The sequence below is a fragment of the Leucoraja erinacea genome, unplaced genomic scaffold (genome assembly GCF_028641065.1).
Source record: "Leucoraja erinacea ecotype New England unplaced genomic scaffold, Leri_hhj_1 Leri_604S, whole genome shotgun sequence".
NCBI lineage: Eukaryota > Metazoa > Chordata > Chondrichthyes > Rajiformes > Rajidae > Leucoraja > Leucoraja erinaceus.
In genome coordinates, this window is record NW_026576514.1 from 42,174 (window position 1) to 61,162 (window position 18,989).

At 46.8% G+C, this 18,989-nt stretch overlaps 1 protein-coding gene across 1 annotated transcript in view; it reads left to right on the forward strand.

Moving 5' to 3' along the window:
- The window catches only part of LOC129694286 (membrane-anchored junction protein), a 50,441-nt gene that overhangs the window by 11,969 nt on the left and 19,483 nt on the right, over nucleotides 1–18,989 (forward strand). The window contains exons 3-6 of the mRNA XM_055630997.1: nucleotides 7,016–7,061; nucleotides 9,189–9,264; nucleotides 11,711–11,833; nucleotides 15,623–15,651. Coding sequence (XP_055486972.1) covers nucleotides 7,016–7,061; nucleotides 9,189–9,264; nucleotides 11,711–11,833; nucleotides 15,623–15,651 — 274 coding nt within the window. The remainder of the gene's footprint in view (nucleotides 1–7,015; nucleotides 7,062–9,188; nucleotides 9,265–11,710; nucleotides 11,834–15,622; nucleotides 15,652–18,989) is intronic.

Here is an 18,989-nt window from a genome sequence, read left to right on the forward strand (position 1 = left end):
CCTGGGTGTCATGGTACACCAGTCATTGAAGGTAGGCATGCAGGTGCAGCAGGCAGTAAAGAAAGCGAATGGCATGTTGGCTTTCATAGCAAGAGGATTTGAGTATAGGAGCAGGGAGGTTCTACTGCAGTTGTATAGGGTCTTGGTGAGACCACACCTGGAGAATTGCGTGCAGTTTTGGTCTCCAAATCTGAGGAAGGACATTATTGCCATAGAGGGAGTGCAGAGAAGGTTCACCAGACTGATTCCTGGGATGTCAGGACTGTCTTATGAAGAAAGACTGGATAGACTTGGTTTATACTCTCTAGAGTTTAGGAGATTGAGAGGGGATCTTATAGAAACTTACAAAATTCTTAAGGGGTTGGACAGGCTAGATGCAGGAAGATTGTTTCCGATGTTGGGGAAGTCCAGGACAAGGGGTCACAGCTTAAGGATAAGGGGGAAATCCTTTAAAACCGAGATGAGGAGAACTTTTTTCACACAGAGAGTGGTGAATCTCTGGAACTCTCTGCCACAGAGGGTAGTTGAGGCCAGTTCATTGGCTATATTTAAGAGGGAGTTAGATGTGGCCCTTGTGGCCAAGGGGATCAGAGGGTATGGAGAAAAAAGGCAGGTACGGGATACTGAGTTGGATGATCAGCCATGATCATATTAAATGGCGGTGCAGGCTCGAAGGGCCGAATGGCCTACTCCTGCACCTAATTTCTATGTTTCTATGTTTCTATGATCTCTGCCTCCTCGTCCCATTTTCCTGCCTTCTCCCCATAACCCTTGACACCCGTTCTAATCAAGGATTTGTTTACCTCTGCCTTTAAAAATATCCACTGACTTCAGATTCAGATTCAATTTTAATTGTCATTGTCAGTGTACAGTACAGAGACAACAAAATGCATTTAGCATCTCCCTGGAAGAGCGACATTGCAAATGATTTGAATAAATAATAATAAGTGTCCGGGGGGGGGTGGTGATTGGCAGTCACCGAGGTACGTTGTTGAGTAGAGTGACAGCCGCCGGGAAGAAGCTGTTCCTCGACCTGCTGGTTCGCAAACGGAGAGACCTGTAGCGCCTCCCGGATGGTAGGAGGGTAAACAGTCCATGGTTGGGGTGAGAGCAGTCCTTAGCGATGCTGAGCGCCCTCCGTAGACAATGCTTGCCTTGGCCTCCACAGCCCTCTGTGGAAATGAGTTCCACAGATTCACCACCCTCTGACTAAAGATTAGTTTATATTATAGTCACATGCACTGAGGTACAGTCTGGATCGAACCCGGGTCACTGTTGTCGTGTGGCAGCAACTCTACCAGCCTCTGTGCCATCTTAAATATTCAATTCAATGACACTTTTCCTCTCAGGATACTTTCTTATCCATGTACCTGTTCAAATGGCTTTTAAATGTTAAACGTTATCCAGATATAAGTGAGGCAGAGGTCGGTGGGTGAGTTTTGATAGGCAAATGTTTGGACAAAGGCCAGAGATGAAACGAGAAGAATATGTTTAAAATTTAATTTTTTTTAATTTCATGACCAAAGCTGGAAGGTGGGTAGGAAGCTGGAAGAGAGGAGAGGCACGACAAAACCGAGCGAGACATAGTCATACAGAACCAAAACGCTGGAGTAACTCAGCGGGACAAGCAGCATCTCAGGAGAAAAGGAATGGGTGATGTTTTGAGTCTAGACCCTTCGTCAGACTGATGTCAGGGGAGTGGGCGGTGCATAGATAAGGAAGTGTAAGGTGTGAAAATAGGACAAAGAGAATGAATGTCAAGGAAAATGTAGAATCGATAATTGTTAGTTGGGAGAAGCTAACAGCAAAGCAAACATAAAATATAGTCGGAGACTGTCAGACTCTTCGGAGAACTGGGAAGGGGAAGGACATGGAGAGGGAGGGATAGCAAGGGCTACTTGAAGTTAGAGAAGTGTATGTTCATACCGCTGGGGTGTAAGTTGCACAGGCGAAATATGAGGTGCTGTCCCTCCAATTTAGGTTAATTGACGGTATCAGTGTAAATTGTCCCTGGTGTGTGTGGGGTAGTGTTAATGTGCGGGGATCGCTGGTTGGCGCGAACCCGGTGGGCCGAAGGGCCTGTTTCTGCGCTGTATCTCTAAACTAAAAACAAAACTGTATCTCCAATCAAATAAACTAAGTAGCACAACAGATAATTAAGGTAAACAGATACATTTGTGTCTATCTTGGGTTTAAAGCAGCATTTGCAGTTTGCATGTACTCGGTAGCCACCATAATAAACAACAAAAATATGTTCAATAGTAAAAAACAAGCAACATAATGCAAAGGCAAAAAAAAAACAAGTCCCTAGTGAAATGAAGGTAGTTTGGAGTTTACTTGGAGTTCATCGTGTTCAATAGCCTGATGGTTGTTGGGAAGAAGCTGTTCCTGAACCTGGAGGTCACGGTTTTCAGGCTCCTATAATCAATACAATACAATCTGTTTTATTCGTCACATTGCACATAAAGTGCAAGTGAAATGAATTTGTCAGCAGCGGTACAATGATAAAAAACACACAATACACAATAAAAATTTAACACAAACATCCACCACAGCATTCATCACTGTGGTGGAAGGCACAAAATATGGCCAGTCCTCCTCCATTTCCTCCCGTGGCCGGGACCAGAGTCCAGAGTCAGTCCAGGATTGGCTCTTCCTCACCGGAGACTGCGGCTTTAGGTTGGTGTAGGCCGCAGGCCGGCGGTCGAAGATTTAAAGTCCCCGCCGCAGCCAGAAGCACCGCAGACCGCAGGGCCGGCTGTCGAAGCTCTCCTCTAGGGGTGATGGTAAGTCCACGCCGGGTCCGCGGTAGAAGTTGGCCGCGGGCCGGCGGTGGAAGCTCCTTCTTCTCCCGGGTCCCCCACGCGGGATCCCGGGCTGTAGACGCCGCGCCAGCTGAAACTGTGCAGACCACGTTTTTTCAGGCTGCCGGCTGCCGCGGGCCGGCTAAACGGAGCGTTCCCCTCCGGCTCGCCCCAGCGTGGGCTCGCCCGCTCCATGCCGAGAGTCCGCTGAAGCTCCGGGCGCATCTCCGGGAAAGGCCGCCCGATCCTCGTTGTTAGGCCACGGGGGAGGCGACCTGGAAAAAGTCGCCTCTCCATGGAGGAGGCGACCGAAACGGTTTCTCCCTTACCCCACCACACCACCACCCACACAAGACACACAAAGAAACATTAAAAACATACTTTAATACATACTAAAAAAACAAAAAAAGTTGATAAAAACGGACACGCTGCTGACGTGGCGCCGGCTTGCAGCGCCCCCACCTCCTGTACCTTCTTCCTAATGGTAGGAGTGAAATGAGAGCGTGGCCAGGATGGTGTGGGTCGCTGCCTTTTTGAGGCAGTATCACCTGTAGATCCCTTCGATGTTGAGGAGGTTAGTACACCTGATGGACGGGGCAGTGTCCACCTCTCTCTCTAATCTCCTTCGTTCCTAAGCCTTCGAGTTGCCGGACCAGGCCGCCAATGTAACCAGTCAATGTGCTCTCTACTGTACAATCAATAATCAACCTTTCTTGTCATCTTGCAAAGCAACAGTTGCACAGTGCAAAATGAGAAGACGTTTCCCAGGGAATACCGGAGCATCGCACATGAAACTTAAACATTTCACACATAATAACAGTAAAAACTATCCAGTCCCTGATGAAACAGTATAAATAGTTAAAAGCAGGTAAAACAGCAACATTAAAATACTGTAAAAACAGTCATTAAAATGTCCAGGGCAGCTGATTTAAGTGGCCAGTGCCAGAGTTATTAAATTGTCAGTGCAAAGCTGCAGAATCAGGTGGAGTGACTGTTTAGCAGCCTCACAGCCTGTGGCAGGAAGCTGTTTAGCAGTCTGGTAGTCCCGGCTTTGATGCTACGTTATCTCTTGCCTGATGGCAGGAGATTCAGGTGTGTGTGGAGGGGGTGCAGTTTGTCCTTAGCTATTCCCAGAGCTTTTTTCAGACAGCGGCTCTGGAACAGTTCTTGTACCGAGGGTAGGGAGATACACCTGCAGATGAGAGTATTTTTCAATATTCCAAAACTTGGAAGGAACTAGATGCATTGATGGGCTTTCTATACGAATGCATCAGTGTGTTAGGTTCAGGACAGATTGTCAAATATATGTAGGAAGGAACTGCAGATGCTGGTTTAAACCGTAGACACAAAAAGCTGGAGTAACTCAGCAGGACAGGCAGCATCTCTGGATAGAAAGAATGGGTGACATTTCAGGTCGAGACCCTTCTTCAGACATGTCAAATATATGCATGCCCCAGAGTATAGTTTACTTTCGTTTAGAGTTACACAGCGGGTAAACAGGCCCTTCGGCCCACCGAGTCCGCACAATCCAGCAAACCCTGTACATTAACACTATCTTACACACACAGGGGACAATTTACACTTAAGCAAAGCCAATTAACATACAAACATGTATGTCTTTCGAGTGCGGGTGGAAACCGAAGATCTCGGGTCACGGGGAGAACGTACAAACTCCGTACAGACAGCACCCGTAGCCAGGATCGAACCCGTAAAGGCAGTAGCTGTGCCGCTGTGCCACCGTATTGCGATGGTGTGTAGGATGCGAGGGCAGGATAACATAGGACTAGTGTGAACGGTGATCGTTGGTCGATGTGGGCCTGTTTCCATGCTGCGTCTCTGAACTAAACTAACGTCATGCCACTAAAACACAACCGTTTACATATGGTGCGTGGGAGTTAACGCAATGCATCGCATGTTACTCATCTGAGGCAGAGGTTAGACAGTTTGACCACCATTCTCATATTCTTTTGTACCTTTTGTACATAATGCAAATCTAACCTGGTCTGATTCGGAACCATTGTTTGCCGAGTGACTCATCCCAATTGTAGAGACATTAATTTAGACTTTAGAGATACACCGTGTGAACAGGCCCTTTGGCCCAACGAGTCCAAGCTGACAAGCGATCATCCCATACACTAGCACTATCCCGCACACACTAGGGCCAATTTACAATTTAACCTAAGCTAATTAACCAACAAATCTTCACTTATTTGGGATGTGGAAGAAAATCGGAGCAGCTGGAGAAAACCCACGTGGTCACGGGGAGAAACAGGAACATAGAAAAAAGGTGCAGAATTAGGCCATTCGGCCCTTCGAGCCAGCACCGCCATTCAATATGATCATGGCTGATCATCCTAAATCAGTACCCCGTTCCAAGAGCTAAATCCAACTCTCTCTTGAAAACATCCAGTGAATCGGCCTCCACTGCCTTCTGTGGCAGAGAATTCCACAGATTCGCAACTCTCTGGGTGAATTTTTTTTTCATCTTCTCAGTCCTAATTGGCCGACCCCTTATTCTTAAACCGTGTGTGACCCCTGGTTCTGGACTTCCCCAAAATCGGGACGATTTTTTTCCCTGTATCCAGTATGTCCAATCTCTCAAGAATTCTTTATGGTTCTATAAGATCATCTTCTAAATTCTAGTGAATACAAGCAGTGACGGACTGGGTCTAAAAACATTGGTTGCCAGGAGACAAAGGGGGCCCACCCACAACTACAATGCTATCATTTAACAGGGGCCCACTTGCCACCACTTGCTATCACTGAATTCATCAGGGGCCCACTTGCCATCGGGCAAGCAGACACCCTGGCCAGTCCGCCACTGAATACAAGCCCAGCCCAGGGAGAACATGCAAAGTCCGTACAGTCAACAGCCGTAGTCAGGATCGAACCCAGGTCTCTGGCGCTGTAAGGCAGTAAGTCTACCGCTGAGCCACTGTGTCGCACAAAACATAGAGTCATACAGCACCTTCAGCACAACTCAACCACGCCAACCAAGACACCCGATCCAAACTAGTCCCATTTAGTTGAGTTTATTAAGTTTGTCAAGTGTATTGAGATATAGTGAAAAGCTTTTTGTTGCGCGCTATCCAGTCAGCGAAAGACTATACATGATTACAATCAAGCTGTTCACAGTGTATAGATACAGGCTAACGGGTATAACATTTAGTACAAGATAAAGTCTGATTTGGAAAAATGCTACTATACCAACGCTTAAAATGTGGATTAGTAATATGTTGGACACGGCACACCTGGAAGAAATGAGACTCCTCCTAATAGACAAACAAGTCCAATTCTTAACGAGTTGGTCTCCATTTATTGATTTCTTGGATTCATGTGGTGCAACAGTATCGTAAAAAATAAAGGTTTCAGGTATGGAAAGTGATCAATAATATGAAAACTCATCTCCCTGCGGCGATTTGATAATCTCCCTCCTGCTTTCTTTTCTTGCTTATTTCTTTTCCTCACTATCTCTTTTTCCTCCTTTTTATTCACTCACACTAGACTTTCCTCTATTCTTTACTATCTCTTTCTTTCTTATTTCTCTCTTTAAAAAATGTTTTTAAAAAAATGATGTTGTACAGAGAATGTATTATGTTAACATAATTTTGGGAACCTGTAAAAAGGCACCACTGTATTGTACTCACATCTAATATTTTTTTTTTTTTTAATGTCTGATTAAAGATAGTTCGAAGCTCTCCAATGAGGTAGATGGGAGGTCAGGAGGTCCAGTTGCTGTTAGAACGGGTCAGTTGTGTGATAACAACCGGGAAGAAACTGTCCCTGAATGTGGAGGTGTGTGTCAGTTTGTGTGACAGTCTGGGCTGTGTCCACGACTCTGCAATTCCTTGCGGTATTGGACGGAGCTGTTCCCAAACCGTGCTGAGGTGCATCCCGATAAAATCATTTCTGCCGCGTATCTGTAGAAGTTGGTGAGGGTTGTTGGGGACATGCTGAACCTCCTAAGCCTTCTGAGGAAGTAGTAGTGTTGGTGTGCTTTCTTGGCTATTGCTTTTATGTGGCTAGTCCAGGATTAATAGCTGGTGATGTTATTCCGAAGTACCTGTAACTTTCAAATCTCACTATTAGCCCATATCCCTCTAAAACGTCCCTATCCATGTGCCCGTCCCAAATAGATCTATTGACTTTACATGGGATTCGACGTGGGGACATTTGGAAGCACATTGTCAAAGCCTTTTTTGTTTTTTCAGGGAAGACTTGGGATTCAACAGAGAGCTCGTCAGGAAAGAGTTGCAGGTAGGTTCAAATGTTTTTGAAAACAGTTCATTCAATTGGTATTTAAGTCGAGAGCGTCTTATGGGGAAGAACAATGGAGGACCCGGCGGGGGGGGGGGGGGGGGGGCTGCCGTGAGGGAGGGGGGGGGCAGGGGAAGAACAATGGACAGGGGGGAGAACAAAAGACATGGGGACCCGTCTTGGGGCAACCACTGTGGGGGGATGGGGGACAAAGGGAGGAGTCAGTGTACCCGGTAACTTTGTCACTGCCCTTTATGCGGCGACTATTTGCATACCTTGGGTAAGCAAGCAAAGAATTCCACTGTGCCTTGTCATATCTGACAATAAAGTATTCCGTTCCAGACGCCATACGTCCCAGATAGAACAATTAAATTATTCCTTGCAGCAGCACAGCAGAATATGTAGATATAGTACACTGTAAACAACTGGTCCTGAACCTGGACATTACAATTTTCAGGCTCCTGTACCTTCTTACTGGTTAAATAGAAGAATTCCTGAACCAAGTGGGAAGGTGGAAATGTTGGTGTCAGTTATGAGCCAGCCGCACTGATTATAAAGCCACATTAACCAGCCTGGGTACGGTAGTCAAACCCCTATCCTTGAAAGGTGTTAGATGACCAAATTGATGTTCCTGCTGAGGCCTCCTGGCCATCAGCGAGACCAAATGTAGACTCAGCGACCATTTTGTTGAACACTTTCTGTTTAGTTCAGTTTAGTTTACCGAGGTGCAGGGAAAAGCTTTTGTTGCATGCTATCCAGTCATCAGAAAGACAACACATGATTACATTCGAGAATTACATGATTATCCCCACACTGACCTTTCTGTCCTGGGCCTCCTCCATTGTCAGAGTGAGGCCCAGTGCAAATTGGAGGAACAGCACCTCATATTTCGCTTGGACAGCTCATACCCCAGCGGTATGAACATTGACTTCTCTAACTTCAAGTAGCCCTTGCTTTCCCTCTCACTCCATCCCCTCCCCCTTGCCAGTTTTCCGACCGACTACATTTTATATCTGTACCGTCCACTCCCCTAACGTCAGTCTGAAGAAGGGTCTCGACCCGAAACGTCACCCATTCCTTCTCTCCAGAGATGCTGCCTGTCCCGCTGAGTTACTCCAGCATTTTCTGCCTATCCCAGCATCTGCAGTTCATTATGTCTCATGGAAACATAGAAAATAGGTGCAGGCGAAGGCCATTCGGCCCTTTGAGTCAGCACCGCCATTCAATATGATCATGGCTGATCAACCAGAATCAGTACCCCATTCCTGCTTTCTCCCCATGATTCCGTTAGCCCTAAGAGCTAAATCTAACTCTCTCTTTAGAAACATAGAAACATAGAAATTAGGTGCAGGAGTAGGCCATTCGGCCCTTCGAGCCTGCACCGCCATTCAATATGATCATGGATGATCATCCAACTCAGTATCCCGTACCTGCCTTCTCTCCATACCCCCTGATCCCCTTAGCCACAAGGGCTACATCTAACTCCCTCTTAAATATAGCCAATGAACTGGCCTCAACTACCCTCTGTGCCAGAGAGTTCCAGAGATTCACCACTCTCTGTGTGAAAAAAGTTCTTCTCATCTCGGTTTTAAAGGATTTCCCCTTTATCCTTAAGCTGTGACCCCTTGTCCTGGACTTCCCTAACATCAGGAACAATCTTTAAAACATCCATTGAAGTCAAGTCAAGCCAAGTCAAGTCAAGTTTATTTGTCACATACACATACGATACGAATTGGCCTCCACTGCTTTCTGTGGCAGAGAATTCCACAGATTCACAACTTTCTGGGTGAAAACGTTTTTCCTCATCTCAGTCCTAAATGGCCGACCCCTTATTCTTAAACTGTGTGACCCCTGGTCCTGGACTCCCCCCAACATCGGGAACAGTTTTCCTGCCTCCAGCCTGTCTAAACCCTTAAGAATTTTATATGTTTCTATAAGATATCCTCTCATCCTTCTAAATTCCAGTGAATACAAGCCCAGCCCAGGGAGAACGCTGCAACGTCCGTCCTGTCAGCAACTGTCGTCAGGATTAATTCCAGGGCAGCAACTCTACCTGATTCTGGACTCCCCCAACATTGGGGAAAGATTTCCTGCATTCTCATCTTAATTAACGTTGCTTTGTTACAGGATTGTATCCGTGCAGTGCTTGGAAATCTGGACAATCTACAGCCGTTTACCACCGTTCATTTCACCATCTTCCCGTGTATCCTTTTCTGCTTGTCCCAACTTCTGTGAGGATAATGCCGTCCACCTTAGAACTTAGAGATACTGTACAGCGTGAAATCCCCACTATCATGGGCTCCAGCTTTCCTTGATCATTGTGGCTGCCTGCATATCTTTCATTCTTTTGTTCTGCGACCATTCTCCTTTCCCGTGACTCTCGGACTGAAGAAGGATCCCGACATGAAACGTCACCTATTGCTATTGTCCAGAGATGCTGCCTGACCCGCTGAGTTATTCAATCTTTTTGTGTCCATCTTCAATTCAATTCTTACTTGCAGCAGCGCAACAGGCCTGCAAACCCTGTAGTGAAAGACACCAAAGTCCAAAATTGTTAGTGCCACCAAGACAGTTTATACATTACATTTTGTGTTGTGTAATTTTTTTCTTTTAGACTTTAGAGATACAGCGCGGAAGCAGGCACTTTGGCCCACCAAGTCTGCGCCGATCAGCGATCACCCCGTACGCTAGCACTATCCTACACTCTAGTGCCAATTTTACAATTTGCAGAAACCAATGGGGCAGCAGTGGTAGAGTTGCTGCCGCTCAGCGCCCGAGGCCCGGGTTCGATCCTGACCACAGGTGCTGTCTGCATGGAGTTTGTACGTTCTCCCCGTGACCACGTGGGTTTTCTCCAGGTTTTCCCGTTTCCGCCAACACTCCAAAGACGTACAGGTATGTAGGTTAATTGGCTTTGGTAAAAATTGTAAATTGTCCCCAGTGTGTGGGATAGTGCTAGTGTGTACACGGAGGGTGGGAGATTGCAACCTTTGCGTGGTCCACCCTGTTTCGACTAATGCAATGAACCCGACGTGCACAAACAAGATCAGATAGAACGTTGACCTACAACATTAGGCTGTGCACGCCATACGGAAGAAGAGGTAGTGTATACACGATGATCGCTGGTCAGCATGGACCTGTTGGGCCGAAGGGCCTGTTTCCATGCTGTATCTCTGAAGTCTAAAAGTAAAAACTACGCAACACTAACTAAACCGAAGTACAAACTGGCTTGGTTGCACTAACGATTTGGGGTTTTTTGCAACAATAGTGTTTTTTTTTTTAACTTTATTGATTTTGTTTTGTTTCTCATGGTATCTTTCACTACTGAATTTGCGGCCTGTTGTGCTGCTGCAAGTAAGAATTTCATTGAAGATATGTACAAAAAGCTGGAGTAACTCAGTGGGTCAGGCAGCATCTCTGGAGAAAAGGAATAGGTGAAATGTTGGGTCGAGATCTGAGACTTCAGACTGAGAGTCGGGAGAGGGAAACGAGAGATGTAGAGGGTACATTGAACAACCCTATGCCGGCGGCACGGTGGCACAGCGGTAGAGTTGCTGCCTTACAGCGCTTTCAGCGCCAGAGACCCAGGTTCGATCCTGACTGTGGGTGTTGTCTGTATGGAGGTTGTACATTCTTCCCGTGACCTGCGTGGATTTTCTCCGAGATCTTCTGTTTCCTCCCACACCCCAAAGACGTGCAGGTTTATAGGTTGATAGTCTTTTATAAATGTAAATTGTCCCTCGTTTGTGTAGGATAGTGTTAATGTGCGGGGATCGCTGTTCGATGCGGACTCGGTGGGTCAAAGCTGTATCTCTAAACTAAACTCAGTTTCCCCGCTGTATCTCTAAGCTAAACTAAACTGAACTAAACAACTGAATGAATGATATGCGCACAGCAACGGTGATGAAGGAAAGGTGGAGCCCACAATGGTCCATTGTGGGCTGCGGAGAAGGTGATAATGAGTGGATACAAACGGCGAAGCAGGAGGAAAGTGAAACTGATACGAGGACTAGGGTGGGGGGAGGGATGGAGAGAGAGAGGGTGCAAGGGCTACTTGAAGTTAAAGAAATCAATATTCATACCACTGCCCAAGCGAAATATGATGTGCTGTTCCTCCAATTTGCATTTTAGTTTAGCTTAGGTTAGAGACCCACCGGGTCCGTGCCGATCACCGATCCCCACACATTAACACCATCCTACACCCACTAGGGACAATTTTTACATTTACCGAAGCCAATTAACCTACAAACCTGTACGTCTTTGGAGTGTGGGAGGAAACCGAAGATCTCGGAGTAAACATACGCAGGTCACGGGGAGAACGTACAAGCTCTGTACAGGCAGCACCCGTAGTCGGGATCAAACCCGGGTCTCCGGCGCTGTAAGGCAGCAACTCTACCGCTGCGCCACCGTGACTCTGACAGGGGAGGGGGCTCGAGACAGAAACGTCAGTATGGGAAGGGGAATTAAAGTGCTTGGCAACTGGGAGATGGCGTAGGCCAAGGCATTTAAACACCCTTGACTCTCTAGACTTGGTTAGTAGTTTAGTCCCATCTACCTAGATTCAGTGAAATGCTTTATTTTGCATGCAATCAAACCTGTAAGTGTCACATAAGAGATCGTATATTCTCCTTCACTCCTTGACCCACAAGATAAAAGTAAATGGGAAAGAATATCAGAACTGCGGTTTAAACAAGGAGACAGAGTTCTTACTTCATATCCATACGTGTGCACCTTGTATGTAGAACTGAGATTGGATCAGCAACATTCACCAGGTAGGTACCTTGCATTCAAATGCAGAATCTTACAAAAATGACGCAGAGGGAGTACAACACCATGTGACTCCACAAAATGCTGGAGTAACTCAGCGGGACAGGCAGCATCTCTGGAGAGAAGGAATGGGTGATCATGAGGTCTGAAGAAGGGTCTCGCCCTGAAACGTCACCCATTCCTTCCCTCCAGAGATGCTGCCTGACCCGCTGAGTTACTCCAGCATTTTATGACTATCTTCGGTTTAAACCAGCATCTGCAGTCCCTTCCTACACCTTATGAGTTGGGGCAGCATGGTAGCGCAGCGGTAGAGTTGCAGCCTTACAGCGCTGGACCCCCCGGTTCAATCCCGACTACCGGTGCTGTCTGTACGGAGTTTGTACATTCTCCCCGTGACCCGCGTGGGTTTTCTCCGGGTGTTTAGATTTTAGTTTAGAGAAACAGCATGGAAACGGGCCCTTCAGCCCAACGAGTCAGCGCAGACTAATGATCCACGCACACAAACACTATCCCACACACACTAGGGACAGTTTTAGTCAGGATCGAACCCGGGTCTGTGGTGCTGTGAGACGCTGCGCCACCGTACTCTTCTCATCTCGGTCCTTAAAGATTTCCCCCTTATCCTTAAACTGTGTGACCCCTTGTTCTGGACTTCCCTAACATCGGGAACAATCTTCCTGCATCTAGCCTGTCCAACCCCTTAAGAATTTTGTACGTTTCTATAAGATCCCCACTCAACCTTCTAAATTCTAGCGAGTACCATATAACCATATAACAATTACAGCACGGAAACAGGCCATCTCGGCCCTACAAGTCCATGCCGAACAAATTTCTTTCCCCTTAGTCCCACCTGCCTGCACTCGTACCATAACCCTCCATTCCCTTCTCATCCATATGCCTATCCAATTTATTTTTAAATGATACTAATGAACCTGCCTCCACCACTTCCACTGGGAGGTCATTCCACACCGCCACCACTCTCTGCGTAAAGAAGTTCCCCCTCATATTACCCCTAAACTTCTGTCCCTTAATTCTGAAGTCATGTCCTCTTGTTTGAATCTTCCCTATTCTCAAAGGGAAAAGCTTGTCCACATCAACTCTGTCTATCCCTCTCATCATTTTAAAGACCTCTATCAGGTCCCCCCTTAACCTTCTGCGCTCCAGAGAATAAAGACCCAACTTATTCAACCTATCTCTGTAACTTAGTTGTTGAAACCCAGGCAACATTCTAGTAAATCTCCTCTGTACTCTCTCTATTTTGTTGACATCCTTCCTATAATTGGGCGACCAAAATTGTACACCATACTCCAGATTTGGTCTCACCAATGCCTTGTACAATTTTAACATTACATCCCAGCTTCTATACTCAATGCTCTGATTTATAAAGGCTAGCATACCAAAAGCTTTCTTTACCACCCTATCTATATGAGATTCCACCTTCAAGGAACTATGCACGGTTATACCCAGGTCCTCTGTTCAACTGTATTCTTCAATTCCCTACCATTTACCACGTACGTCCTATTTTGATTTGTCCTGCCAAGGTGTAGCACCTCACATTTATGAGCATTAAACTACATATGCCATCTTTCAGCCCATTTTTTCCAAATGGCCTAAATCACTCTGTAGACTTTGGAAATCCTCTTCATTATCCACAACACCCCCTATCTTGGTATCATCTGCATACTTACAAGCCAAGGAGTACAAGCCAAGTCTATCCAGTCTTTCTTCATATGAAAGTCCTGACAACCCAGGAATCAGTCTGGTGAACCTCCTCTGTACTCTCTCTATGGCAAGAATGTCCTTTCTCAGATTAGGAGACCAAAACTGTACGCAATACACCAGGCATGGTCTCACCAAGACCCTCTACAACTGCAGTAGAACCTCCCTGCTCCTATACTCAAATCCTTTTGCTATGAATGCTAACATACCATTCGCTTTCTTCACTGCCTGCTGCACCTGCATGCTTACTTTCAATGACTGGTGTACCATGACACCCAGGTCTCGTTGCATCTCCCCTTTTCCTAATCGGCCACCATTCAGATAATAGTCTACTTTCCTGTTTTGCCACCAAAGTGGATAATCTCACATTTATCCACATTATACTGCTTCTGCCATGCATTTGCTCACTCACCCAGCCTATCCAACCTCCTATTGCAACCTCCTAGCATCCTCCTCACAGCTAACACTGCCCCCCAGCTTCGTGTCATCCGCAAACTTGGGGATGTTGTATTCAATTCCCGCGTCCAAATCATTAATATATATTGTAAATAGCTGGGGTCCCAGCACTGAGCCTTGCGGTACCCCACTAGTCACTGCCTGCCATTCTAAAAAGGACCCGTTTACTCTTACTCTTTGCTTCCTGTTTGCCAGCCAGTTCTCTATCCACATCAATACTGAACCCCCAATTCCATGTGCTTTAAGTTTGTATACTAATCTCTTATGTGGGACCTTGTCGAATGCCTTCTGAAAGTCCAGATATAACACATCCACTGGTTCTCCCTTATCCACTCTACTAGTTACATCCTCGAAAAATTCTATAAGATTCGTCAGACATGATTTACCCTTCGTAAGGCGCCGAAAAGGTGAGATAGAATAATGTCAAGATGCCCTTGTAATGTGTTTGACTTGTATTAACCATCTGTTGTTGGATAGGATTGACAAAAGCAAAAGTATGTTGCATTCAATTCCCTTGTCCAAATCATTAATATAGGCGAGGGAATTGAATGCAACATCTCCAAGTGTGGCCTTACCAGTACCTTATAGAGCCTCAACATTACAGTCCCTGTATGGCACAGATTGCCTGTGGAGACCTGGTGGGATAATTGGTGCTGTTTATAGACACAGACAGAGTTGTCTAGACGGATGATGCCCAAGTCTGAAGATCTTTCCACACTTCCTCTATCGCTTCTGTGCAACATTTTCTTCTAGCGTAGAGCTCCTCCTTAGGCTGGCTGAGAATATCTGGAAGGTTGCAGCCTCTTCATAAGTTCACAAGTCCGAAGAGAAGAATTAGACCATCAAGCCTACTCCGCCATTCAATCATGGTTGATCTATCTCTCCCTCTCAACCCCTTTCTCCTGCCTTCTCCCCATATCCCCCTGACACCCGTACTAATCAAGGATCTGTCAATCTCTACCTTAAACATATCCATTCACATGGCCTCCACAGCCGTCTGTGGCAATGAATTCCACAGATTCACCACCCTCTGACTGAAGAAATTCCTCCTCATCTCCTTTCTAAAGTTGTCCTTTTATTCTGAGACTGTGTCTTCTGCTCTTAGACTCTCCCACTAGTGCAAACATCCTCGCCACATCCACTCTATCCAGGCCTTTCACTATTCGATAGGTTTCAATCTTCTCATCCCATCTGCTTCTTCTTGTGTATGGCGTGCACAGCCTATAGTTGTAGGACCACTTGTTCTATTTGATCTTATTTGATTGTGCACGCCGGGTTGATTGCATTCGTCGAAACAGGGCGGACCACGTGAAGGTTGCAATCTTCCACAACGAGGCAGATGGTAGTTCAGGACTGCTCTCTGGTTACTTTTCCGGGATCTTTGGTTTTCTCCCACACTCCAACGATGCGAGTGATCGCTGGTCGTTGTGGACTCGGTGGGCCAAAGGTCCTGTTTCCGCGCTGTATCTCTAAACTAAACTAAAATAAACACTCATTGCAGCTAAAGCCGTCTAATCCAGACAGCATTCGGTTGAAACCAGTTCAACTGTTTCAGAACATCTTTCTTTTTAACAAGTTGCGGATGAGTCATTAACTGATTATCATTTATTTTCTTTCAGTTAAAGAAGGGAGCCCTTTCATTGACAGTGTAAGTACTGACAGTTTTTTCCAATGTTCCACAAAAGGCCGTGATAATTGGTTCCTTGAAGGTCGAGTCGCAGGCAGATCGGGTGGTCAAAAAGGCTTTCAGCACATTGGCCTTCATCAGTCAAGAGTATTGAGTATAGACGTTGGGAGGTCACGTTGCAGTTGTATAAGACGTTGGTGAGACCGCATTTAGAGTATTGTGTTCAGTTGTGGGCACCGTGTTATAGGAAAGATGTTGTCAAGCTAGAAAGGGTACAGAAAAAGATTTACACGGATGTTGCCAGGGCTAGAGGGCGTGAGCTACAGGGAGAGGTTGAGCAGGCTGGGTCTCTATGAGGGGTGATCTTATTGAGTTGTATAAAATCTTAATAGATCGGGTAGACGCACAGAGTCTCTTGCCCAGAGTAGGTGAATCGAGGACCAGAGGTCATAGGTTTAAGGTGAAGAGGAAAAGATTTAATAGGAATCTGAGGGGTAACTTTTTCACACAAAGGATGGTGGGTGTATGGTACGAGCTGCCGGAGGGGGTAGTTGAGGCTGGGACTATCCAAACGTTTAAGAAATAGTTAAACAGGTACATGGATAGGACGGGTTTGGAGGGATATGGACCAAATACGGGCAGGTGGGACTAGTGTAGCTGGGACATGTTGGCCGGTGTGGGCAAGTTGGGCCGAAGGGCCTGTCTCCACACTGTGTCACTCTAAGACTCCAATTGCTTTCACCAGCATAAGTACTAAGTGACTCATTTGTGGCATAGATTGTGGGTGGCACGATGGGAGGAAACTGGAGCATCCAGAGGAAAGCATGCGGTCACAGGAAGGACGTGCGGACCACACACACACACGCACGCACGCACACACACACACGCACGCACGCACGCACGCGCACACACACACACACACACACACAGCACCCAAGGTTGGGATTGAACCTGTGTCTCTGGCACTGTGCGACAGCAGCTCTACCAGCCGGAGGTAAACGGAACGGCAACGCAGCAGGTAGAACTGCTGCCTCACAGCGCCAGAGGCCCGGCTTTGAACCCGACTTCGGGTGCTGTCTGTGTATATGTGGAGTGTTAATCTGTTGGGGATGGGAGGGAGAATATGTCGGGATATTGCATGTGCCAATATATAATATGGTTAATGCAAGGTTTAGTTTAGTTTTAGTAGAGGGTTTAGTTTTAGGGCTTTATTCTTTGGAGCACAGAAGGTTAAGGGGGGACTTGATAGAGGTTTTTTAAAATGATGAGAGGGATAGACAGAGTTGACGTGGAAAAGCTTTTCCCACTGAGAGTAGGGAAGATTCAAACAAGAGGACATGACTTGAGAATTAAGGGACTGAAGTTTAGGGGTAACATGAGGGGGAACTTCTTTACTCAGAGAGTGGTAGCTGTGTGGAATGAGCTTCCAGTGAAGGTGGTGGAGGCAGGTTCGTTTTTATCATTTAAAAATAAATTGGATAGTTATATGGACGGGAAGGGAATGGAGGGTTATGGTCTGAGCGCAGGTATATGGGACTAGGGGGAGAATATGTGTTCGGCACGGACTAGAAGGGTCGAGATGGCCTGTTTCCGTGCTGTAATTGTTATATGGTTATATTATATAGAGATACAGCGTGGAAACAGGCCCTTCGGCCCACCGAGTCCGCACCGACCAGCGTTCCCCGCACATTAACGCTATCCTACACACACACTGGGGACAATTTGCACTTATACCAGACCAGTTAACATATAAACCCTGTGCGTCTTTGGAATCTGCGAGGAAACTGAAGATCTCGGAGAAAACCCACGAGATCTCGGGGAGAACGTACAAACTCCGTGCAGACCGCACCCGTACCTGGGATCGAACCCGGGGCTCTGGTGCTGCAGACGCGGTAAAGCAGCAACTCTACCGCTGCGCCACCGTGCCGCCCTGGAATGATTCCGCCATGGGAGGTACAGTGGCACAGCGGGTAGAGCTGCTGCCCCAGAGCATCGGAGACCCGGGTTCAATCCTGACCTTGGGCGCTGTCTCTGTGTGTGTGTGCGTGTGTGTATGTGTGCGCGCATGTGTGGAGTTTGCATCTTCTCCCTGTGACCGCGAGGGTTTCCTCCGGGCGCTCCGGTTTCCTTTCACATCCCAAAGAACTGCCGGTTTGCAGGTTAATTGGCTTGAATAAAAATGACCCCTACTGCGTCGGGAGTGAATGAGAAAGAGGAATAGCATAGAACTAGTGTGAACGGGTGATCGATGGTCGGCATGGACTCAGTGGACAGAAGTCCCTGTGTACACTCTGTATCTCGAAACCAAACTAAGATCATGTTCATAAGTGTTTAAGAAGGAACTGCAGATACTGGAAAATCGAAGGTAGACAAAAATGCTGGAGAAACTCAGCGGGTGCAGCGGCATCTATGGAGCGAAGGAGATAGGCAACGTTATGGGCCACAAGCCTACATAAGGCTCGTCATGCCCAGTCTTATAGAACATGGAACAGAACAGCACAGGCCCTTCAGCCCACAATGTCCATGCCGAACTGATACCAAGCTAAACTGATCTGCTCTGCCTGCACGTGATCCATATCCCTCCATTCCCTGCATATCCATGTGTCTATCTAAACGTTTGTCAAACAGCACTATCGTATCTGACAAGACAATAGACGATAGGCGCAGGAGTAGACCATTCGATCAAGCACTGCCATTCAGCAGCATCTATGGAGCGAAGGAGGTAGGAAACGTTTTGGGCCAAAACGCTGCCTATCTCCTTCGCTCCATAGATGCTGCTGCACCTGCTGAGTTTCTCCAGCATTTTTGTGTACCTTCATGTTCATAAGTCATTGAAGTACATTTGGGCCATTCGGCCCAACGAGTTTGTTCTGCCATTTGATCATGGCTGATATCTTTCCCTCTCAACCCCATTCTCCTGCCTTCCCCTTGTAAATTCGTCTCACCATTACCTATCAATCTCCATTTTAAAAACACTCCAAAATACCTTGGCCTCCACCACCATCTGTGGCAACGAACTCCACAGATTCACCACCCTCAGGCTAAAGAGATTCCTCCACATCTCCTTTCTGGAGGTACATCCTTTTATTCTGAGGCTGTGCACCCCTGGTCCTAGTGGAAACATCCTCTCCACATTCACTCCATCCAGACCTCTCATTATTCGGTTGGCTTGTTTAGCTAAATCTCTCTAAACTACACTGTATCTCCAAACTAAACTAAGGCCAAGATTCAGTTCCCCTCCAAAACGGGAAAAGCAATTTTCTTCTCGGTCCTGTGACTGTGGATCCCCCCCCCCCCCCCCCCCCCCCCCCCCCCCCCCCCCCCCCCCCCCCCCCCCCATTAGAATGGTTTACTACAAT